The sequence below is a fragment of the Cydia splendana genome, chromosome 3 (genome assembly GCF_910591565.1).
Source record: "Cydia splendana chromosome 3, ilCydSple1.2, whole genome shotgun sequence".
NCBI classification, from domain to species: Eukaryota; Metazoa; Arthropoda; class Insecta; order Lepidoptera; family Tortricidae; genus Cydia; species Cydia splendana.
Window position 1 is genome coordinate 8,316,797 of NC_085962.1, and position 25,443 is coordinate 8,342,239.

General features: G+C 36.7%; 1 protein-coding gene across 4 annotated transcripts in view; it reads left to right on the forward strand.

The window, feature by feature from the left end:
* LOC134806494 (serine/threonine-protein phosphatase rdgC) overlaps window positions 1-25,443 on the forward strand; it is a 128,790-nt gene that overhangs the window by 41,595 nt on the left and 61,752 nt on the right. For all 4 annotated transcript variants that reach the window (XM_063779769.1, XM_063779767.1, XM_063779768.1 and 1 more), the window contains exons 2-3: window positions 12,767-13,143; window positions 15,583-15,710. In XM_063779769.1, coding sequence (XP_063635839.1) covers window positions 12,918-13,143; window positions 15,583-15,710 — 354 coding nt within the window. In that variant the 5' untranslated portion in view covers window positions 12,767-12,917. The remainder of the gene's footprint in view (window positions 1-12,766; window positions 13,144-15,582; window positions 15,711-25,443) is intronic.

Genomic DNA, 25,443 nt, shown 5'->3' on the forward strand with positions numbered 1-25,443 from the left:
CATTACGAATTTCATTCACGATGCTGGCTTTCCTCTTCAGAGAAGTGCTATTGAGTTGATATTAAAATGAACTCTCATTAGGATTCCTTCCTTTCAGCCCATAATTTCTCGTTTTGGAAAAATATCTGCGAAATATTTGTTGCGAATTCAGGAGCGCTCGTTAAACCAAGCTTTTGGCGTGTACAGAATGGGAATGACTTTATTATTGGTTGTTTACAAAAAACCGGCTCCGATCCCTGGTTCAAAACCGGCTCCGATCCCTGGTTCAGAGTTCTCACTGAATGACTCCCTGGGTGCCTAGCCAAGGTGACAATCGCTTGCGCTACGACAACGAAACGCTTTGTGTCTCTCTACTATCACTCTTCCATATTAGTGCGACAGTGACCGTTGCGTTTCGTTCACTACGGAGCGTAAACGATTGGCATGTTGGCTACGCACCCGAGCAGTTTCGGGGCGCGACGCTTTCCAAAGTTTAATGCGTATAGATAATATCAGTTTCGGACAGGATAATTAACCACAATCCAAACATGAAACATGCTAAAACTTGTATACCTACCTAACTAAAATAACTACATAAATTCACTTGCAGTATAATGTTGATAGCAGACTATTCTGGCTTATACGCGAACTTTCAACAAAGGATTAATGGTGTGGTTACTCTTAAAAAAGAAGAGAGTTTAATTTTCCGACATTTTCCAGCACAGACGCAATTTTCCAACACTCTTATTTGTTTTTGTTTCCATCCATGCTTGAAACTCATTTTAAAATATTTTTGTGGTAGATACACTAAGTATTAAAACAGGCCGAGGGCGTGTCGAACCACGTATATTAAAGGGTTCCATATTTTCATACAATGCATAAAGCCATATAAGCAGAAGAGCGTATCTTTGCAGCAGTTTTTAGAAGACAATTTATTGTTTTTTTTTATCTGCATGTTAGACTTATAGCCTGGTATATTTAATTACACGAACGGGTCTACCGCGATATGATTTCATTGTTTTTGCCTTAAATTGTGTACGAAACGCGAGAGTTTAAAGTGTTATAATTATGAGGTACTTCATACATATGGTATTATAATTAAGTTACGACGTGTAATAGACTCGGTTTGCTGTTCACTATACGGTGTTCACTATACATAACAGCTGCTGTAGCTTGTAATAGACGTTAGAAAACCAGTTTGAATTTGGAATGTATTGCGCGACAATACGGTTACAACGGTGAGTTTTCCAAAGGCTGTTACGTCTGTGTTCGCTTTTGCGTCTAATCTAACTCTTAACTAAGTTACGACTTAGTTAAGAGTTAGAAGGCGAGGCGAGAGTTTAAAGTGTTATAATTATGAGGTACTTCATACATATGGTATTATAATTAAGTTACGTCGTGTAATAGACTCGGTTTGCTGTTCACTATATGGTGTTCACTATACATAACAGCTGCTGTAGCTTGTAATAGACGTTAGAAAACCAGTTTGAATTTGGAATGTATTGCGCGACAATACGGTAACAACGGTGAGTTTTCCAAAGGCTGTTACGTCTGTGTTCGCTTTTGCGTCTAATCTAACTCTTAACTAAGTTACGAGTGAGGGCACGGAGCGTAAATAGGAGTTCTGAACTTGCGTTAAATTAATCAACAGTACGAGTAAGGTGAGAATTTGAAACAATGTCAAATTTTTACTTGCGCAGGTGTAGGTAGGTACACGCGTACAAATGACTTGGGCAGTTTTAAGAGTTCTGTTAGCATTATTTCAAAACAGTGTGGAATTCGGGCCATCAACACTAAATAAATAATACTTAGTTATAAACTCTATTTAGCCCTATGGAGTTAGCCCTACTCGTCAAGAAGTTTGTTCTCAGAAACTACAAAATACCTACTTAAAAGTGTTAGTTTTTAGGGTTCCGTACCCCAAGGGTACAAACGGGACCGATCTGCCCTTGGCCGGTTTTTTTTAACTACCTTAGAAAATACCTACATAGTTGGTATTTTCTAAGGTACTTTTCCTACAATTAAGAAAATAAACACTTAAGTAACACCAATACATTTATTTATTTATTTACATAATATACAATACGAGGATGCCTACATACGACTAGAATAAATGAAATACTTACAATTGAATTATCAGTGAAACCGATTCTGTTTTACTAATTCAATGTTTTCATCCTGTTTTGATACGACCTCGACCGTGAATACCAATTAGCGTCGGCTCACGCTGTTTGGTGCCAACGAAATGCAATAATGGTCGCACTTTTATCACCTGTCATGCCATGCGTCACCGTCGCAGATACATATTTGTTAGAACGTGACAGGCATGGTGACAAATAAAGAGCCGACCACATTAGCCACAGGAGTCGCCTCGAAAGGCATTTCGCTTGGTTCACTTAAGTATTAGTACGCATGAGATGCCTGATAACACGAAGTCATGGTCGTATCAAAATGAGATAAAAACGATATGAAATTGTAATGACATAATCAGCGCCTGTAAGTATTCGTGGCTTTCCATCATAGAAGGGTCCTGATGCTTCATCTGCAATACACGTTTCTATCAGAATTTCTGTTGGAATGTCAGATGGAAACGTCCTTATTGCACTTCAATCATAACTTATCCTTCTGTGATCGAAAGCCACATTTCGGCACTACTTTGAAAAAAACTCGTATCGCTTTCTGTCAATATAAAGAAAAATGTGGTATCTATGTATTAGGATGCATACAGAGTTACTGCCTTTCAACTTTGAGTAGCACTGTGAGATACGAGATTTTTCGAGCACATAAACATTGGCACAATTAAGCTGGCATTTTGGACAGCCGTCTGATTAATGTCTATTATAGTCACGTGCCACGTCAAAACAAATACGAATACTTAGAATTTACAAGAAGTTTCGTCTCGATTGTTCAACGTACTCCAAACGTACACAATGTTTAGTAGGTACTTCGTATGTCGAAGTTTGCCATAACACGTGTACCCTTTGCCTTTGCACGAGTTTTGACGAGCTTCTATTTATGATTGGATGTCTGTCGTAAGCATTTACTGAACAACACTGAGAGTATAAAAGTTTATGTTATACGCCGTTCCATTCTAGCCTGGTTTTTAGTGTCCTCAATGCTTTGAACGCCTTTTTAATGTTATTTTTATTACTGAAAGGAGCGCTGTTATTGCAAGTTGTTTCACTTTGTTCGTTTTGCGCCGTACTTAACGGAGGGTCAGACGTAGTATGTTATTGTGTGGTAAAAGACCGACCGTTATGTTCCTCGACTTGAAGTTGCGTATATGAGTTGCCTAAGTGACCTGTCTGCGGCAGATGGGGCTCTTTACGGTTCCGAAACTAAAAGCCCTCATAATCATTCCGAATCCCGCGTACCTACCTACAAAGACCACCCGCGCTGTGTGGGTACAGTAGGTATATATACCAAAATCATTGCATACGCTACTATTACTCAAATTCTTACCAGGAACACACATGCCCGGATTTATCTAAATATTCATGTTGATATGACAAATAACATTGACGCAGCTCGCAGCCAAAAAACGCGTCAGTAAACCACAAAGGTTGTCTGGAAGAGATCGCTTCTTAGCAATAAGACCGCCTGTTGTTACCTAGCTTTTAACTGTATTCATTTTCTGTGTATTTTTAACTGTATGGTACACAAAAAACAATATTTACTTACTTACCCCAAAGTGATATACTTACGTATTATTTATGGTTTTATAGAGTTTTCTTGACTTTTAAAATTGTTCCTAATTAATAAAAATGTAAAATTACGAGGACGCTGATTTATACTTTTCTCAAAGAATATGTACCTACTCTCGGTCGAATTTTAACTCATTAATGCATCCAGAGTTCCAAGGAAGTATTACAAAATACCCCAGAATTCGTGTCAACTCTTGTGCATTGACCTGTACCGCTTAGCGAACGATGGCCTCACATTTTGAACTGCACCCTTGTCTATTATGTATATTAAATGAACTATATTTAGAAGAGAATGCTAATACGAAACCTTTCTAGTGCGACGTTCAGTCGCACTTGACCTTTCCTTTAAAGTTACGTGTATTTTATGTCAGACGACGGCTTACCTTGTGACCCGGGAATTCCCTTTTCGTAATAGCAACATGTCGACAAGAAATGCCGGCGCATGACCGGAATAATCAAACAGTGATATGGGCAATAAAGGGAATATTACAGAACAGGGAAATAAAAGTTGACTGCCAATCCAAAGAAGGCTAGAAGTGAGTAGGTAGTAGGTATTAACTTGTCACTTTTCAAGTAACAAATAGGTACAAATAGGTAGGTAAGGTGGGGTAAGAGTATCACTTGCATGGAATCCTCATACTGTTTGCCTTGCCCCGAGCAAAATAAACTATGTTAGTCTTACACCACTTAGTTTACCTACAGTTTTACATGGAAATGTATATCTTTCTTTATCGACATTGCAAATCCTAGTATACTAGATGAAAAAAACCTAATTCCTGATAAAGTAATTACAATACCTAGTTGACAGCCCTTTTGTGACCTCTAATTATTAACTACTAGCGGTCCCGGCGAACTAAGAACCGCGAGTCAATGAATGTCATAAATGTCATAATTTACGAAATCCGCATCCTAAAGAACCTAGAAAACGATATCCACGTTGTAGATTGCCACAATCCTAAAAATTGAAGGATTCTAAGAACTTAAAATTTATAGATTTTGTTCATTATTTTTGTATAGTTGTAGGTAGTGGGTAGTTATTTGTGGGTAGTTTTGCATATTGTAATTTTGACGGATGTGAATATATTTTCATCGGTCTCTCGTTGACCAGGAAAGCTGTAAAGGGTTCGAAACGTCGGGATGTATTTAAATTAATTAGACACGATATAATCCGTTTACATAGCTTTATTTCATACATTCATGGTAGTCTGAAAAATATAGAATTTTATACCATTTTCTGTGTGATAACTTTATCCAAAACAGGAGATAAAAAGATACTACCGCTTTTATTACAACTATTGTAAGTAACGACTATCACTAAATGGACTAGTCGTATAAAAGTTTGATAATAATATTTTTATAACGATTTTAACATTTTGCTTCATGCTAAAAGAAGAGTAGGTAGGTACGTAGAAATTGTAAATCATGCTCCGAACTCGATCCCAGCTTTTATAGATGCTAGGTGGGACCACAGACAGAATAACTTATATCTGTAAGTTCTTTGGAAACTTGTGTGACTGCATAAAACCTTAAAATACAGTTTATTTCAGATGGCAATCATTCAAGGTACGAAGAAAAATACCTACCGTTAGATGATGTTAGGCAGTGCATTGTAATAAAATATTTAGTAGGTAACTTAAATCCAAATCAGTTTTTGGCAAAAATAGCATTTTTAGTAGGTACAAGCTTTTATCGCTGACTGTACTTTTCTTTCCATATGCACTCATCGAGATCGAGACAATTCTAACCCCAAACACAATTGGTTTGCGTTGTTTTATTACAGAGTTCACATGGCCACCTAATGTTTCCATCATCAGATCAGCTCTTTGTCGGCTTTATCGGAAATCGGGAAGTGGGTCAAATTTAGCTTCCAAGATTTGGCCCACACTAACAAATTACATACATACTAACATGCCAAGTTTAATAAAAGCTTGTAAAATCTGTGGATTTTAATACAGCGTTAAATTTAAGTTTTGTTTACCTATAGGAGTGTCCCACTGCTGGACAAGTTTTAAGGTTTAATGAATGAAATTAAATGAATATTCTTTATTTCAGACCAGGTCCATATAAAATCAAAATAAGTAAAATTAAAATTAAATTATATTATAACATTACATTAATACATTATATGTGTTAGTAGCAGTATGAAATCATTAAATTAATGTTCCTACAAGTAAGGTTAGTACCTATATACAGGACATCACAGACTATTTCTACATACAGTACATCACAGACTATTTCTACATACAGTATATTGACTTGCCTGTCAGTACACGTATCATATTGCAATGGTTTATGTACTGACAGTCAAACCTTGACGCAAATGCCTTCAGGATAATGTTAGAGCTGTCCCGCACCCTACGTACGCGACAGGGATGTGCACCGCTTAGAAGTGTAGAAACAGTCTACCCTAGCTTCAGCAAACATCCCCAATGCGCTGCAGTAGCGTGACAGCCCCATCATCATCCTGAAGGCATTGTTGTACTGTACACAGAGGGCGTTGTACTGTTTCTGCGTATAAGAGATCCACAGGCTGCTCGTGTAAAAAGTTGTATAAAAAGCTCTAAAGAGTGTTACTTTAACTTCAGCCTTAGTTGTAGGAACATTAATTTAATGATTTTACTTTTATTCTTGGGTACATAACATAATATAACATATTTATTTATATATGTATGTATGCATGTTTGTATATATGTAGGTTTATATTGCTATTAACTTTATATGTGTAGGTCTATAATTAGAATATTGTTTAGAATAACCTGATTTGTGATTCATAATTCTTCTCGTTGTCTACAATCCTGCACTAAGTACAAGTTTTATGTATGACCCAATGGTTGACTGGTAGAGAATGCCTCAAGGCATTAAGTCCGCCATTTGTACATTTTGTTGTCGTGCAATAAAGTTTAAATAAATAAAATATAAGCGAATAGGCGGCACAGGTGGCAGGTCTTTACCTCTGACTTGAAAGACCATGCATTCGCTCTTTTTAGGGTTCCGTACCCAAAAGGTAAAACGGGACCCTATTACTAAGACTTCGCTGTCCGTCCGTCCGTCCATCCGTCCGTCTGTCACCAGGCTGTATCTCACGAACCGTGATAGTTAGACAGTTGAAATTTTCACAGATGATGTATTTCTGTTGCCGCTATAACAACAAATACTAAAAACAGAATAAAATAAAGATTTAAATGGGGCTCCCATACAACAAAGGGGTCATCCATTAATTACGTCACACGAATTTCTAGGTTTTTTGACCCCTCCCCCCCCCTTGTCACATTTGGTCACATTTGGCAAACCCCTCCCCCCTAGTGTGACGTCACATTTTTTCTACGAAATCGCCAAATCGAATTAAGTAAGTACCTAAGTATTATTAATATTTTATCAAAATATTTTTGACGATATAAATATTAGTAATTTTATATCCCAAAACTGCTTAGGAAAGAAAATTAAAAGAATAAAAACGATTATCGTTTTAAAAACTTGTTATTTAAATGTACAGCGAATAAAATAATTTAAAAAAAAAATCGGTTACTGATGAAGTTAAAGTGACGTCACAAAGTTTGTGTCTCCCCCCTCCCCCATGTCACAATATGTCACATTTTCTTGACCCCCTCCCTCCCCCTAAACGTGTGACGTAATTAATGGATGACCCCAAACGTGATTTTTGACCAAAGTTAAGCAACGTCGGGCGTGGTCAGTACTTGGATGGGTGACCGTTTTTTTTTTGCATTTTTTTTCCGTTTTTTTTTTCATTATGGTACGGAACCCTTCGTGCGCGAGTCCGACTCGCACTTGCCCGGTTTTTTTTTTATATTGTACATTAGACCGTGACTTATAGCTAATAATAATATTTTAGCTAATAGGATTATAAATTTATAGTCCACTTATTCATATGCATAAAACTCGATAATGACGAAATATTTTTCGTTTTGACAAAGCAAAGTCACACATACACTATGGTATTGAAGTCAAGACTAGACTTTATTTCATAAACTAAATGTTATCAATTCTTATCTATTCTTATCTTAGCTTTCAATCGTCCCTTTTCAAGTTACGGAAGCACTATCGCAGTAATAAAGTCTGACGGCGTTTATTTGATTTCATTATAGGCTCCTTTGACCCCTGGAAACAGTCCTAGATTTTATATTATCTCTCAGCGACTAAACTACGTAGGAACATCTTCGACGTAATTGTTTGACTTAAGAGCCAACGGGAGTGGTCATTTCTCCATACAAACGTACTCCTCGTTTTCCTCCGTGGTTTTTGAAGCTAGAGCAATGATTTTTTCAACACAGATTAATATTGTCAATATCTGTGTCAGACCGTTTTGCTTTTTTTTGATATTTTTGTTTTTTAAGGCGCTAGAGCCCTTCAAAAATGGCCAAAATGGCCTAATTGACTATGCCGCAATGAGAGGCATGGCATTCAAAACTGATATCAATTAGCCAAAAATTCGGGCAAGTGCGAGTCGGACTCGCGCACGAAGGGTTCCGTACCATATAAAAAAAAAAACAAAAAAAAAGCAAAAAAAAAACGGTCACCCATCCAAGTACTGACCACTCCCGACGTTGCTTAACTTTGGTCAAAAATCACGTTTGTTGTATGGGAGCCCCATTTAAATCTTTATTTTATTCTGTTTTTAGTATTTGTTGTTATAGCGGCAACAGAAATACATCATCTGTGAAAATTTCAACTGTCTAGCTATCACGGTTCGTGAGATACAGCCTGGTGACAGACGGACGGACGGACGGACGGACGGACGGACGGACAGCGAAGTCTTAGTAATAGGGTCCCGTTTTACCCTTTGGGTACGGAACCCTAAAAAAGCAAAACGGTCCGACACAGATAATTTCATAATTATTTAGATTTCCAAATTTGGTTACGATTGGTTATGTTTTGGAGGAGGAAACAGAGGAGTACATACGAAACCTCGATTTTTGAGATTTTTACGCAGGATTTTTCGCCTGGTCCTTATCGCACTACTTTTAGGTGCCGCTTCCGTTAGCGAGACGGGTATATTTACCTAAAATATTTAAAACTCAGCTCCTGTTTCGTCTTAAAGGGTGCACTGATTACCAATTCGCCGGACGATATCAGCCTGTCAGTTGTTCGGAACTGTCACCTTTTGCGATTAACTGACAGGCTGATATCGTCCGGCGAACTGGTAATCTGTGGGCCCCTTTAGACTTTTAGTTAAACTTTTTCCTCCCCCTATTATCCAAAGAGTATTTGCGTGAAATTACAAAATAGGACAATTCATCCCATTTATCCTAAAATCTGAACTGTCTTACTTCAAAATTCATATTTTCGGCGTCATATCTACCCACACACAATAGTCATTTTATTAGTCAAACTTGGTGCTCAAAATGAACAACAACGACGACCTATTGTTGCCTAGTTTTTACAATTAATTATAGACTAGTGACTAGAGGCCTTATGACCGTCTTCGTCTATATCATATTGCCAAGTGCTCCAAATACAAAAAGCTAAAATGCTATTACATTACAAGCTATAAAAAACAAAGAAAATTACGCTTCAGTAATTTAATTTGTGTTCAAAGGAAGAAGTTTTAAGATTGAGGAATAAAGATTTTGGTCTGGTTTATTTTGCATTTTAGGAATACCGTAAACCGGGGTTACTTTGATTTGCGGGTCGACTTTGATAACGACTTCCCTCCGCTACTAAAGTGCTTGTTTTGACGAGTTGGAAAATACCTTCGCAGTTATTTTTTCTTTATTGGCAACACTGATAGTTGCTTCACCGCCCAGTAACCGGACGCGAGTGTAATATTATTATTTCGTCTTGAAAAAAAATATTAATGGCGGGTACGCATTTCTTCCTGGTTTTATTGCTTGAAAAACTTAAACTGTATTTGTGTCAATAATTAAATACATGTAATTTTATAGTGTCTTAGGTTAATCAGTGTTTATTCGTGAGTTTATAAAAAAATACCTGTATTCAACAACCTACACATGAGCACATAGCCGGGGAATCCATGGGTCGGGGTGTCTTTGATCACTTATACGTGGTGAAATTGATCAAAATATTAAAGTAACACCATGAATTATTTTGGCAACTTATGATTTTTTTATGTATCTTTTTCAATAATAAATAGGTATCGTTTGAATCAGTGGAAGAGGTAGAGGTTGTAGAATTATAAGTTTGTATGTAAATGTTGATCTCCGGAACTGCTTATCTGATTTTAAGCATTCTTTTACCCGTTTCTATTGTATGGAATTAACTTTCTGGGTGGAAATTGGCTATATTTCATCCTGCGTCTTTGCTTTAGGTGTTTTATTATACATGCGTAAGGCCACCAGCCCACCACCACCAGGGTATTAATTAATTCTACTATTATTAAATATGCATTTTTTTTTATAAAAACAATGCCAGAGATTACAAAAAAAATATCGGGTAACGAGACTACAAAAAATACCAAGAAGAACAACTCAATGATGCACTCGCACACATAGTGGCGGGCACAAAATCTATTTGTGCCGCATCGAAAGCATACAATTTTTTTTATACAACTTTACACAATAAGTATAAAGGCAACATATCAAAAACCCGGGTGCACAGACCAAATTTACTGAAACCGTAAAGCTTGCAATTCAAAAATCAGTTGCTAAGTGAGATAATAAGTTATAATCCTACGTTATTTATAGTAGATAATATAATAAGCGCTTAAAGTTATCAATTTGTATCATTTGGTATGTTATCAAAGTAACCCCACACCTTAAAAATATAAATAACTTAAAAAGTACTTAACCGATTTTTATTTTTTTATTTTTTATGGGCTTTTTAGCGGGTCTACTTTAGATTGTCAGCAAAAAAATAGTGGTTTCAAAGTAACCCCATTCTCAATATAACTTTGATCGCGTTGTTATTATTTTTTTCCGAAAAAAATATAAGTCCTAATTTTTTTTTATTTGGCAGGCGGAAAGAAGAGAAAAAACCGATTATTATATTTTTATTTCATATTTTTACCTATATTAGGAAAGTCAAAAAATGGTGCCAAACTCTAAAATTGATCAAAGTAACCCCGGTTTACGGTACTTTAAAAGTTAAGAAGTTAAGGGACAAAAGTGTGGTTTCGAACAAAGTGAATCGGATTGAAGGAAACGCGGAGTAACTTACTTTCGATCAATAATAACTCTTCCAAAAAATGTTTTACTGATACACATTTTTATTGCCGAGTGTACTTTACGATTAAACTCATCTCAGCGTTCAAACAGGGCTCAAAGAGATTAAAAGTAAAATACATTAAATGAATTTCCAAAATGTATTCTTTGTATTTTGTGCCTAAGATACTGATGATAGCTACCCTGGCAGCGTAGCACGGTCGCGTTTTTATCGCTTATCACCATGCCTGTCACGTTCTAACAAGTATGTAAGTGCGAAAGAGACGCGCATAGTGACAGGCGATAAAAATGGAACCGTGCTGCGCCTGCAGGTACTTAAGTCTATTTTTATGACTGTATTTTAGTGCTCCGTACAAAGCTTTGTTCACAGAACACTTATTTAACTCCAACACGTAAAATATTTGTCGTGGAGTCGACAACTGCCTTAGAATTACTATATAGTCTAAGATAATTGCTGAATGATTTTATGAAAAAAAAGTACAGGGTGTCACATAAGTGACACGTCACAGTGACACTGGAGGTAGACCAGGCTAAGAGGACCCAAACCAACTTAACATGACCCCAGTAAAAGTGGCACGGTTTTCGAGTTATTGCCAAATTAAGGGTTTTCATGAATTTTGACCGTTTTTAACATTGTTAGTGCCTGTGTGCACTCGGAAAGGTCTCGAAGTTAATTTTTTTGTGTGTACGGCGTCATGAATAGTTAACTAAGATAACAGAATAGGTATTTTATTGATAAACAATGTAAAATGCAAAAAAGTACTGATTAAAATCTTGAATTAAATTCACAGCGAAATGATGAGCTAATAACGTCAAGCTATTGTGCATGTTATGCAGATTCAAAAATGGTATGACACATGTACCTTCCTGCAATAAAATAGGAATTATTATCATCTTTCGAAAGCCTCATAAAAAATAAATTAATACTAGGAAATCTGCAATCCGTTGCTACTTAGTAAAAATTACGAGTTATGTTAAGATATCTAATTCTGGATGCAGAAGTAAAAAAATGCCTAAAAGAAAGAGATGGAAAATGGTTATCTCCCTTTTTAAGGATATCATTGCGTTGATAAAGGTTCAAAGAGAATAAAATACTGCAGGTTGAAGTTTAATCAATTTATTAAATAATTTTATTTTACAATGGGTGCTCGATTTGTTTTACCCCAGCTCATCTGCACGCTTGGCACCGTCTTGTAAAACTTCAAGTTAATTTTCTTAAATAGGTACATTTCGGATTCCTAATACAACTATTTGATGTGTTTATTTCATTGGGAAATGTAATAAATTCGTAAGTATTCTACCACAAGGAGTGGGAGAAAATCTACGAATAGGACGTAAGGTTTTTTTATCCCATAGCCTATGATTGAGCCCATCGGCCCCATCCCTTTTTCATTAAATTGAGGAAATGGAATATGTACCTATTGACTTCGGCTCCGCACATGCCTCCCAAATACCATTACTTACATTACATACCATTGTTCCGTGTATGGGAAAGACATTTATTTTAATAACAAATAATTAGAACAGACTTTAGCTGTGACTCTTCGCCTATTTTCGCAGATTTTGCAGTCTAAAGAAATGAATTATAAACGTTAACAAATATTATTCCTAATGTACTTTTCGTACCTAATTAGGTACCTATTCAGAAAGGAGAATCGAGATTTCTAGTGTATGGGAAATGACAGTCTACCATAATTTTAAACTACTTTCTTGATTACAATATCTCCTCGTCCATCTTAGTTAGTGGCACTCCGGAAACGCCATAAATTATCACTTGGAAATCTTGAAATCTATTAAATCGGAGGCACGGCCTTGGCCTCACCCAGGCAAGCCAGAGTGAAATTAGCTATCTCCCCTTTCTGGAAGTCTTTACATAAATGTAAAAACTTTATGACTTAGTAAACCCGTCGTTTTCTTTGAAACTTATATTGTCTCATTTCTTTGCAGATTTCATCCAGTCTTCACGACTGGGTCATGCCAGCAAGCCTTCACCTACACCGTTAAAACATCGGTCAAGATTCCCAAGTCTCGCCAGAAAGCGCCGAGATGCAACCGAAAACGAAGAGATAAGAAATATAAGAAGGACGAGAGCCCGACGATGTTCTCATTGTCGGAGGGGTGCGGGTGCGTGAGCTTCCGCGGGGGGAGGAGGAACCGGTCCTTAGGGGACGACTCTTCCTCCTGCCGCAGCTCCGAGATTGAACAAGAAGTCCCTAAGAAGTTGGGACGGAGGCTCCTCGACGGACAATGCAACGTGAGAGCTCTTGTGCCTTTCTTGAAGTTCTGGAAGAGGGATGACGTCAGTATGACGAAGGCTGAAAGAAGTAAGTAAACATTGACGTTACCTTACATTTTCTTCTACTTACGTTTCATTTATCTCGTTTTGAGAAACTTTGACCAAGAAGAAATCTAACTGTATTCTTCATTGTCAAGTTTGTTAAGCAAGTAAGTGTTTGAGGAACATTTTTGTCAAGGTTCATGTCTGATGATGGGTTCCATGAGGAATTGAGGAAACTTTTCAACAAGAAAATAATTTTCCAAATCGGTTCATAAATGACGGAGTTCTGAAGTACAAAAAACACACAAAAAAATACGGTCGAATTGATCACATTCTTTGCCGAAAGCTTCGCATACGCCAAAATGTCAACAAGCAATTGCATTTTGTAATTGGTTATTTGTTAATCGGCTTTAACGTTGCAGCTGGATTATAAACTAAGTACAATCGATGTATTTCGATTTTGATAGTATTGCAGATTTGTTCTTCGCGTGCCTAAAACGTTATTTCTATGTCTATACATAGCTTAAGTCGCTTATAGTCTTAAACGCTAATTTCCTAATTATTTATATTAGTAATTATCTCTTTATTTATTTTTCGTCTTAAGTTAGGGTTTTTATAATGTGAATATAACGCCAAACGCATTTGGACTACGGAAGAGTGTCATTTGACAGAGCTTAGATAAGTTAGATAGGTCCGATTTTATTTCTTAACTAGTTTCTTATTTACTTAATTTAATTGTACTTGTAATAACTAAATTAGCAAATTTACTAACGTTATCGAAGAACAAACTTATAAATAAAACCCGAAATGCCGAGACGTGCCCCCAGCCAGCAGTATGTTACAAGTTGAATGTAAGAACTTCGCTTCGCTCGCTTGTTCGTTAAATTCGAATAACATAATGGATGTTGAAAAGGATAAATTCTTCGGCACGCGCAAATGTTTTCTTCTAAACAGCTGTTTCAGAACAATGGCATTTCCCCTCATCGAATACTTTTCTTTACAAATATCATGTTTCTTTTGCCCGTTGTATTTAACTTTGTTTCTTAGCTTGCTTTCAAGCTCGTGCAAGTATTGGACGTTTTACAAACCCTACAGACCAAACCAAGCATAAAGAATGACTCACTCTAGACCGGGCCGGGGCCGGGCCGGAGCTTCCGGCGCTTCGTTTTCTATGGAAAAACACCACGTCATCACCTATCAGCCGTCATAGAAAATGACATGTCGGACGCTTCGGCCCGGGCACGGCCCGGTCTAGCGCAAGTCATCCTTTACCCTACTTTAAAGTAGGATTATGCTATTATTCATCTATGTACTTATTTGAAGAAGCGGTGAACCGAATTTAAGTATTATTATTATGCTTATTACATCACGCATTAAATAAATTCTTATTAATAAAACTGTATTTAACTTAGTAAATTAGTTTAGACTGTCTGTTAAATCATGATAATGAAGTCACATAATTAATATTGTACCTATTTTGCTCACTGCACACAGAGCAGACCGTTGCCCACCGACTCTGTCTGAAAATTTGTGTATGGCCAATAGATCACACCTAACAGTAACAAAACAAGTTAACATATTATAATATAATTTCCTGTCATGGCAGTTATTTGTTACAAACACGTACCAACCTACCAGATGGATTACGCTTAGCTTAGCAACGCGCTTACATTACAGTAAAAAATCCTTTCAACGTTATAAATGCGTGAATATAAATATGTATATTTTAGGTGCTTTTACTTTTGGGAATCGAAGGTAGCGGAGGAGGATAAGCCGCTTGGTTATTATATTACGCAGAGGTTGTATAAAATACCTACGTATGTTCGTTGTAAACATCTGTCTTTATGTGGTTATTTAAAAGCGCTCCTAGACTGGCTGTTGTAATAACGTTATAAAACATATAAGGACATTTTTGTCTAAATTCAGTAAAAGCGAAATTAAAGAAAATGAATATATGTTAGGCCCATCCGTACCGACTAAGCTAGGAAGCCGTCGGAATAAAACGTCATTAGTCGAGATGAATAGTAAAGACCCTAATAGGTATAGGTACCCTCTTACCTGTGAAGCAGGAGGTCCCGGGTTCGAATCCTGGTAAGGGCGTTTATTTGTATGTTTATCACAAATATTTGTTCCTGAGTTATGGATGCTTCGTACGTGTACCTACATGTGATTTTACGATCGGCGTTATGTGACTTAAGGACGACTCACGTTAGACCAGGCCGAGTCCGATCCGAGCCGATGCGTCCGACATGTCGCTTTATATGACGGCTGATCGGTGATCACGTGGTGCTTTCCATAGAAAACGAAGCGCCGTAAGCTCCGGCTCGGCCTAATGTGAGTCAGCCTTTATGTGATACATTATATGTTATCGTCGCTAAAATTCAGTAAATTTAACTTTCAAATTCAATATTGCGAATTCACTCGAGTGCACAATACGCGAGCAGCTCTCACAGCTTCTATTTGAGCAGTTTATTTGTTGTTTTAGCTATGAAAGCGGCCATTTTAATACAGCAGTGGTACCGGCGGTACCTGGCGCGGATGGAAGTACGGAGACGCTACACATGGACCATATTTCAGAGCATCGAGTACGCGGGAGAACAAGATCAAGTCAAAGTAAGTGTTTTAATTATATTTCTTCAATAATATCTATTAAATTTTAAATTTAAAAAACTCCCTACGCTATAATCATCATATATATAAAATGGAAAAACCAGAACGGGATAAAAAACGAGCGAAGAAGAGAGATGGCGCCTTACGCCTTACAAATTTCTAAAAAAGTTTTTGACACGTATCTCGAATACAACGCACGTATGATAAGAAATACATAGTAGATTGTACAACAAGGGCATAAAGTGACCCATTTTTACCCGAGCAATTTTTTGGTCTGAGCGAAGCAAAGACCAAAATAGTAGACGAGGGTAAAAATGGACATTTATGCCCTTGTTGTACACTCTGCTTTTCACTTCGATTGCGAAGAAAATAAATTATATTTTTCACGGCAATTTACACCACGAAATTGTCGTAAAGCGAAAGAACATAATACATAAACAATTCCCGCCAACTAACTTTTTATTTTATTTTTTTAATTTTCAACATCTGATCAGAGTTTCAGACGCTTGGTTTTCTGCCAAGTCAAACATTTCGGAGCATTTTTGAACGATAATTGACTCCTATTTTATGTGATTTACTATACTTGGTCAAGCAGATCTTGTCAGTAGAAAAAGGCGGCAAATTTGAAAAATGTAGACGCGAAGGGATCTCGTCCCATAGAAAATTTGAATTTCGCGCCTTTTTTTACTGTCAAGATTTGCTTGACCAGCTATAAATTTAATGACAGAAAATACGGATTTCTAATAAATTGTAGCAAAAATAAAATAATATAACAAGTTTTGTCATCTACACAATTTTATTGCTCAGTAAAATTGTGCAATATGCTTTAACTGTTTGGCTGTTGAGACCGATTACCTTAGTCTTAGAAGAAAATTTTACTTTTATGCTCTAGAGCATAAAATGCGATTTTATGTCGTCTACGCACGACATAAAGGTGCACTTTTTGAGCATGAGAAGTGAAATAGTAGATTGTTAACCAAGGGTTGAAAGGCACCCATTTCTGTCGAGGTAGTTTGGCGCTCGAACGCAGTGAGAGCGCCAATAGTCCGAGACGGAAATGGTGCCTTTCACCCGAGTTAAACACTCTACTTTTCATATCGAATGCGAGGAAACCAAACAAGACAAGGCAATTTCGCAAAATCAGTAATTGAAGTACCTAATAGACCTACGGCCATGATTTTTTCCTTAGGACTTACTTGCAATCGGAGACTTTACATGTGTGAAGACCCCTAGCGAAAATCATTTAGATTGCAATATTTACGAAAACACACATTTTTTAACAAACTGCAGTAATTTTAAAATGATTTGTTCATTATAGTATTTATAGTATGAAAATCAGCGGGATTGCCTCTAACTTTTTAATTTTATACTTTTTCGTTCTAAAAGCCGCAACAGACTACCGGACCGCACCGCGACCTTGGTGCGCCGCACCACGTAATAACATAATAAAAGTATTTTAAATATTAAATAACAATTTAATTAATAATATAAGAAATTTTTATCTTGTATTTTATTTTATTTTCATGAATATAGTGCTAAATAACTTTAAAAGCCAATTTAATATCGTACAAACGTTTAACTGTGGCTGTATAAGATTCTGCCTTTGCTCATTTACGCAAGTGTAAGGTTTAAAAAAATATTTTTGGTGTATTCCTTTTGGTTCCCGTCTTATGAAATCGAGTAAATAGAATTCAACGAAAGAAATCAAGAATAAATTGTTTTTAACAATTTACTTACATCATATTTTTATAAAAAAAGGATCAACGTGGGATTAGTAAATTTAAACAATTACCAATTGTTCCAGGCGAGGAAATAAAGACACTATTTTTCCATTTTGTTTCCACCCAGTTGTTCGTGGGACGGGGACGCAGAGGAGTACACCACTTTTCTGCGCTAGAGCATAAACGTATCACTTTCTGCGCACCTTTTAGAACAACAACGACCCACTTTCAGAGCATGAGATATGAAAAAACTGTTTAAATCTATTATCTATATATGAGAATAAAACTAGAACATAAAAACTATCGCTTTCGATGCGTATTTCTACACCAAATTTTCATAACAATCTTCATTTTACGACTTCGACCATTTCTCGGGAACTCTCGGTTGCTTTCGTTTGGCGGTGCTACAGATTAGACCAAATAATCCGTAAGTTAAAGTAAACTAAATTATGTTTGTCATGTTGGTATACAGGTATTTCTGAGTTTTTTTACACGAAGTAAAATAAAAAGTGCTGCCAACCTCAACCTTAGTCCATAGCCCATACGAGTGAATTATGCCATTTATGACATATCAATCAAATTAATATTATCGTATGGTTATCGTGTTAATAATTTGTGTTTTATTGTTTTAAATTTCTTTATGAGTTATTATTATTTGACGACCGGTCTGGTCTAGTGGATAGTGACCCTGTCTGCTAAGCCGATGGTCCTGGGTTCGAATCCCAGTAAGGGCATTTATTTGTGTGATGAACACTAATATTTGTTCCTGAGTCATGGTTGTTTTCTATGTATATAAGTATGTATTTATCTATACAAGTATGTATATCGTCGCCTAGTACCCATAGTACAAGCTTTGCTTAGTTTGGGGCTAGGTTTGATCTGTGTAAGATGTCCCCTAATATTTATTTATTATTTATTTATTTATTATTCAGATTGATTTTCATGGCTCGGCAAACATTGTCATTCGTCCAGGGAAAGGGCTGCCGAGATGAGCCAAAAATACAAAGTTATAGAATGGGAGACGAGCGTACTTGGGACAACAAAATGGGAGACGCCCGATGGCGAGAGCTATCGCAAGATCGCAAGAAACATGACGTGATCTGGTATCGGACGCCAGGTGAGTCCTTTGGATCGTTGCGTCACCTTAGCCGTAGTAATGTTAAGATCCAGAAAGGGAAATGGGGACTACCTACGTTTGTATGAAAAGGCGATTTATTTATGGGTGGTGGTCGTCCATATTCGTGGCTTAAAGCGGAAAATAAGTAATCTAATGAACGTTTTTGCAACTAGGCTTACAACAATAAGTAATAATTTTATGTTAAAACAAGTTTTAAATAAATACCTACGTACGTTATAAGAAATTTTCGAATTAAGTTATCCAAATAACGGCTACCTACTCGACAAATAAGAAATCCTTATCACAGTTATAAACCCTGGCAGGGATACATAATAATGTCGGTATTTAACTAAACATAAGACAAACTCTTTATTTCATTTACGCGAGCGGAGCTGCGGGCCCGTCTAGTATGCCATAAAATCCAATACGATGCCACAGACAGACATCGGCGTCAAACATATAACTGATATAACCCCCTCGTTTTGCTTCGGGGGTTAAAAATACATATTCATAGGTTTTGTTTAATAATGACACTAGTATTTACTAGTGTCATTATTAGAGGAAGGTAAGCAATTAAGGCCCACTTGCACCATTCTACTAACCCGGGGTTAACCGGGGTTAGTATGCCATAAAATCCAATACGATGCCACAGACAGACATCGGCGTCAAACATATAACTGATATAACCCCCTCGTTTTGCTTCGGGGGTTAAAAATACATATTCATAGGTTTTGTTTAATAATGACACTAGTATTTACTAGTGTCATTATTAGAGGAAGGTAAGCAATTAAGGCCCACTTGCACCATTCTACTAACCCGGGGTTAACCGGGGTTAGTATGCCATAAAATCCAATACGATGCCACAGACAGACATCGGCGTCGAACATATAACTGATATAACCCCCTCGTTTTGCTTCGGGGGTTAAAAATACATATTCATAGGTTTTGTTTAATAATGACACTAGTATTTACTAGTGTCATTATTAGAGGAAGGTAAGCAATTAAGGCCCACTTGCACCATTCTACTAACCCGGGGTTAACCGGGGTTAGTATGTCATAAAATCCAATACGATGCCACAGACAGACATCGGCGTCAAACATATAACTGATATAACCCCCTCTTTTTGCTTCGGGGGTTAAAAATACATATTCATAGGTTTTGTTTAATAATGACACTAGTATTTACTAGTGTCATTATTAGAGGAAGGTAAGCAATTAAGGCCCACTTGCACCATTCTACTAACCCGGGGTTAACCGGTTAAACCTGGAGTTACCCGGGTTACCAGTACAATTTGACACTGAGTTGACGGTTAAACCGCTTAACCCCGGGTTAGTGGGATGGTGCACTTGCACCCTCATGTATTTACACGTCATTATTAGTACTAAATTAATATTCTAAGAACATGTTCATACATTTACTATGGCGTACCTACTTGATGTTAGCAAAACGGACAGAATACATTGAAACCCATTTTCAAGGGGCTGAGTGTCTAAAATGCGCCTGTAGACTCTGTAGAGGGTAACAATATTAAGTGAGAAAATATAGAAGTAGGTACCCTATAGGCCTAAGCGATCGGTAAGGATTGCTTATTACATATGAGCAAAATCATATTAGCGAGGATGAGATGTCAAACTTCTAATACCGTAACGTAATATATGTAAATAATCCGTTCTCCCCGTTAACGCAATTATTTAGTAGGTAGGTAAAAATGGAATGGCTCGGGATACGTTAGGTACAGTGTTAGGTACACAGTGGTGCCCTATTATACGCCGGTGTAATTAATTTTCCGCCACCAAGGTTCTAATCTAAAATGTAAATTACTTATTACTTACTCAAAACTCCACTTCACATAACGAGATTTGCATTAAATTTTGATGTTCGTTAGGATTTATTTGTGACAAGGATTCTTAAAATAATAAAAGAGTGCTGTGTTTGTATTTGGTTATGTGTTTGACGTGATATGAATGTTGTGAGAGGCTCGTAAAATACGAAGAATATATTATTATGATAAACCTAAGTAAATTATTTTAGGAGATGGCGTATAATTCTGTAGCGCTAAGATGGTCGGCTCTTTATCATTTGTCACCATGCCTGTCACGTTCTAACAAATATGTAAGTGCGAAAGTGACGCATGACATGACAGGTGATAAAAATGTGACCATGATAGGTACCGCTTCTGGGTAGGTACGAGTCTTAGAGCATTTAATAACTGGAGTCGCCTTTAAGAGCCTGCCGAAAACATTGCACAATTGTGCAAACTTTTGTATGAACTGACGTTTATCTGACATATATGGCTGTTTATACGTTACGTACAAAATAGCCATACAATTGACGTGCCCCTCCCCCGCAAAAATCAGCAGACTTTTATGTATAGAAAATGACAGACAAGGCGTCTCCAGTTACTAAATGCTCCAAGGTACGAGTATGTGGCCTGTGTGCGGGTTAGCGTTTATGGAGCTATATTTACCTTATGAGATAATTTTACGTAGAACGTATGAGCAATATGAGCATGGCGGGTGAAATGTAATAATGTCTTCAATTCGTTCCTCGTGTTTGTATTTGTGAAACGTGGAAAAGACCGTAGCTTAATTGGAGTACCTACGTTTTGTGAATTAGCGTACCGTGCGTGCCTTTGGATCTTCAAAAGAAAATTGGACTGAACTCGTCCTGGTGATTTTTTATTTAAGTAGGCAAATCTACCAAATTGTAAGTACAACTCGAAATAAAAATGCTACTTATAAATTAGAGGCGTTTTACAAACATGCGTTTCAATTTCAATAGCAACGGTCGTAACCCTATTCAATAATTTTAAAACAACATGCTTAAAGTACCTACATAAAACATAGCATGAATATATTAGCATAATCTTTGTCTGGTTTCACTGCTACAAATTGTTATACAAAGATAATAGAGTGAGTACAAGTTTAGTATGTAAAACTTCTATTTTGTATTCAGAATGTCGTTTTAAATCAAGAGCGTAATATCAATATCGATTGTACGGCAGCGGCTAGGTCTAGGTTCGTATGATTCTTAAAGATTTCGAAGGAAGGAAGAATTAACTAGAGTAGTCGCGTTTATAAGAAATAAAAAAGCGGCCAAGTGCGAGTCGGACTCGCCCATGAAGGGTTCCGTAGCAGCAAGTAACATAATAAAATTGCGGTTTACGATTTATGAGGTATTAAAAAAAAACTACTTACTATACTCTGTATCTTTAGGTATTTAAATAAAAGTAAACAAAATCTACCCTCAAATGGCTCCTTAAGCCAGTTGAGGGTAGATGAAAACATTACATGATCAAATAATGTAGGTTAAAGTCAGGTCGTTCATCATGACAGATCCAGGCGCTTTTGTATTTGGTTGGTTAACCAATAAATGTTAAAACTACCCGAAAATGTACAATTTGTTTGTTTACATTTATTTAAATACCTAAAGATACAGAGTATAGATCTCGTTCAAACCAATTTTCGGTGGAAGTTTACATGGTACATCATATATTTTTTTTAGTTTTATCATTCTCTTATTTTAGAAGTTACAGGGGGGGGGGGGGACACATTTTACCATTTTGGAAGTGTCTCTCGCGCAAACTATTCAGTTTAGACAAAAACGATATTAGAAACCTCAATATCATTTTTGAAGACCTATCCATAGATACCTATCCACATGTATGGGTTTGATGAAAAAAATATTTTTGAGTTTCAGTTCTAAGTATGGAGAACCCCCAAAATTTATTGTTTTTTTTTTACTATTTTTGTGTGAAAATCTTAATGCGGTTCACAGATTAGAATACATCTATAGTTGGTCAAGCAGATCTTGTCAGTAGAAAAAGGCGGCAAATTTGAAATATGTAGGCGCGAAGGGATATCGTCTCATAGAAAATTTGAATTTCGCGCCTTTTTCTACTGACATGATTTGCTTGACCATCTATACTTAAAAAGTTTCAACAGTATAGTTCTTATAGTTTCGGAAAAAAGTGGCTGTGACATACACGGACAGACAGACAGACAGACAGACAGACAGACATGACGAATCCATAAGGGTTCCGTTTTTTGCTATTTGGCTACGGAATCCTAAAAAGGACTTGTTGATGCGATTATGGAAAAATATACGCACACCTATAGTGATTTGTTTATTTTTCATTTCCTCTCTTATAGCGATTTTTGGTGAAACTGAAGCTTAACTGCTCAAGAAGACTGTAAAATAATGGCATACTCTTTTGTAGGCTCGTTTATTTATGCTATACGTAATGGTCAACTCTCTAAAATTTTAAGTTACTACATATGCTTCTGTTAACGAGGTGTGTAAAGCAGATAACTTGATGGGACACGGGGAGGTTCGCCGTCCGAGCGACCGCGGGGACGCTGCTTTATCGCTGTCCAGTGCCCAGCCAGCCGCGTGAACACATCAGTATATAGAAACATTATTTATCTGTTTATATACTTTCTGTACAACCATTCACTCCGGCTTTTACCTAGTCTTTTTCTAAATAGTAAATAGTTACATACATTACAAAAACAGAAATAAAATAATTAAAAATTAAAAAACACGACTGCGAAAACGCGAACTCAAAAGACAAAAATAATTTTTAGTTGTGTTAGTTACCCAGTCACATGATTGATATTTTTCAGTGACTGTACCTGTGTATTTTATTTCAATTGCAGTCGGGGACCTTGATGTATTGACATATTCCCATTTAAAAGGTAATTTATTTTATTTTATACTTTTTTCATTTTTTAAACTAACCATATTTTTTATGATTTGGACCTGGCTTTGGACCGCGTGCAGGCTGCAGAGTTAGCTTAGAGAGACTGCATCGTATCGATTAATAAAATAAATAGATGTTATATTTTAAACTTTTCGATTTCATGAGCGCAATTTAGAACGTGTATTCAAAACTATGAATTGTATACTGTGCCTAATATAATAAAATTATATTTTTTTATGATCAGCGGTCAAACCCCTTCTTTTTAATGTCCCATTCACTAATAGTATTTGGTTTTATGAGATAAGCTTTTCTTAACATATTTTGTCAATTCTTACTTTCTCAAACTTAAACTTAAACCCACATGTTGCGTATATATTATTAATCGGCTTACATAGCCCTTCATTTTGATACCCTACTCGATAGGTTTGCACGATATTTTTTTCTAAAGGTTGCGTAATATGGCGTATTAAGTCCGCCATATTGTTTTTATAATGACGTCACATAGCCTATGTCACCCGGGATGACGTAAGGATTCTAATGATGTATCATACGTCTAAATCGGTTAAGGCTATCAGAAGTTAAGGTGGAATAAAGAAACTCACATACATAGATACATACAAACATGAACGCTGAAAACAATACACTCTTTTTTTGGGGCAGTCGTGTAATAAAGGTTTTGTGTCAGAATAAAAGTTTCCTTTATGTATCTAGTTTAGGTAACATAGTATCAGCCCCACGTCCAAGCATTTGTAAATATTGTCCCTCACGACCCGACCCATTTTATAAAATACTTTATCCGTTACCTACACAAATAGCCGGTGCTACGAGTATTCATCTCGGATCTTTTTATATATTTTGACTCCAGTTTCGACCAATTTTGAAACATAAACGATTATAATTCCAATGAGGCTGCCTAAACAAAGGGATTTAGCCGCAAACGCCGCGTTTTAGAATTATCTTGTAATGGTGATAAATCACTTTACAGCCTAACGCTGGGTATCAGACTCGTAAATATTGCGCACATTTCGCCCACTGAACAGATTACAGAACAAAGGCTCAAAATATCGCGTATTCGTTGTGTTTCATTGAGAACATATTTTAAACCTTTATCACCCTACATGTTTGCCCGATCGTCCGAACGCCCCACAGCGTACCCTGAATTTTTTAGATCATTGGGAACGGCCGACTACCCCAGTTTTACTCCGACACATCGGCATCCCTATGACTGTCTATAATCCAGTAACGTTGTCGAATTTTGTAACCTGGCTCTTTTGCGTCAAATCCGGTAGTTCTGATTTTTTTGCAGATTTTTTGTTTATGATGTTGGCCCCATGAATAATCCAAGTTTGTGACTTCCGTGGTATAATAATATACTCCGCCTGGTACTCCATTCCGAGATTCGCGTATGACCTAACTGACACGCGCCTACGTCATCATGCTGTTTACAGGTTCTCAAACTTTGAAATGTGGGAGAATTTTAACCAACGGTGAAAATTATTTTAACGGCATTAATTTTAAGTTATTTATGTAGAAACATAGTAAAATAAAACAAATCTAATGTATTAAATTAAACTTTATTTATCTATACAAGACAAACGTTTAAAAAACTAATTCACAGTTACACATTAATTACCAAGCTTACGACGTGAAAAGTTTGGAAAACACTGCGACTGCTGACACTGAGCGAGAAGGAAATAACAATTAACACGCGTTCGACAAGGATGACGGTCAGGGCATGAAGTTATCTAGATCCGAATTGTCAAATGTCCACAGCGCTATCCTGTGTTGCCAGTAGTATAAACAGAATTACCCGAAAATCTGAAATTTCTTTCATGAATCGGAAGATATTGCTAACGAGTAATTAAAAATGACGTGTTATTGTAAAATTTACGATTTAAGGTACGATCTTGTGGCTACCCGGGCCAAATCAGCTTTGATTGACCTTAGAAACAATTGTGCCAACCGGCATCGCCTGAGACAAAAGTCTTCTTGTAGCAAATTTAGTCTACTTTAAAAACGCCCTAGGAAGTTACTATCAAAAACTAGTACTTTAGGGTTAGAATGGCTCAAATCTAAAAAAAATTGCGGTTTATTCGATTTTTGACAAAGTTGCGTTCGGCGCTCGAGGTCACAAACTTGGATTATTCATTGGGCCAACATCATAAACAAGTCTGCAAAAAATCAGATCTACCGGA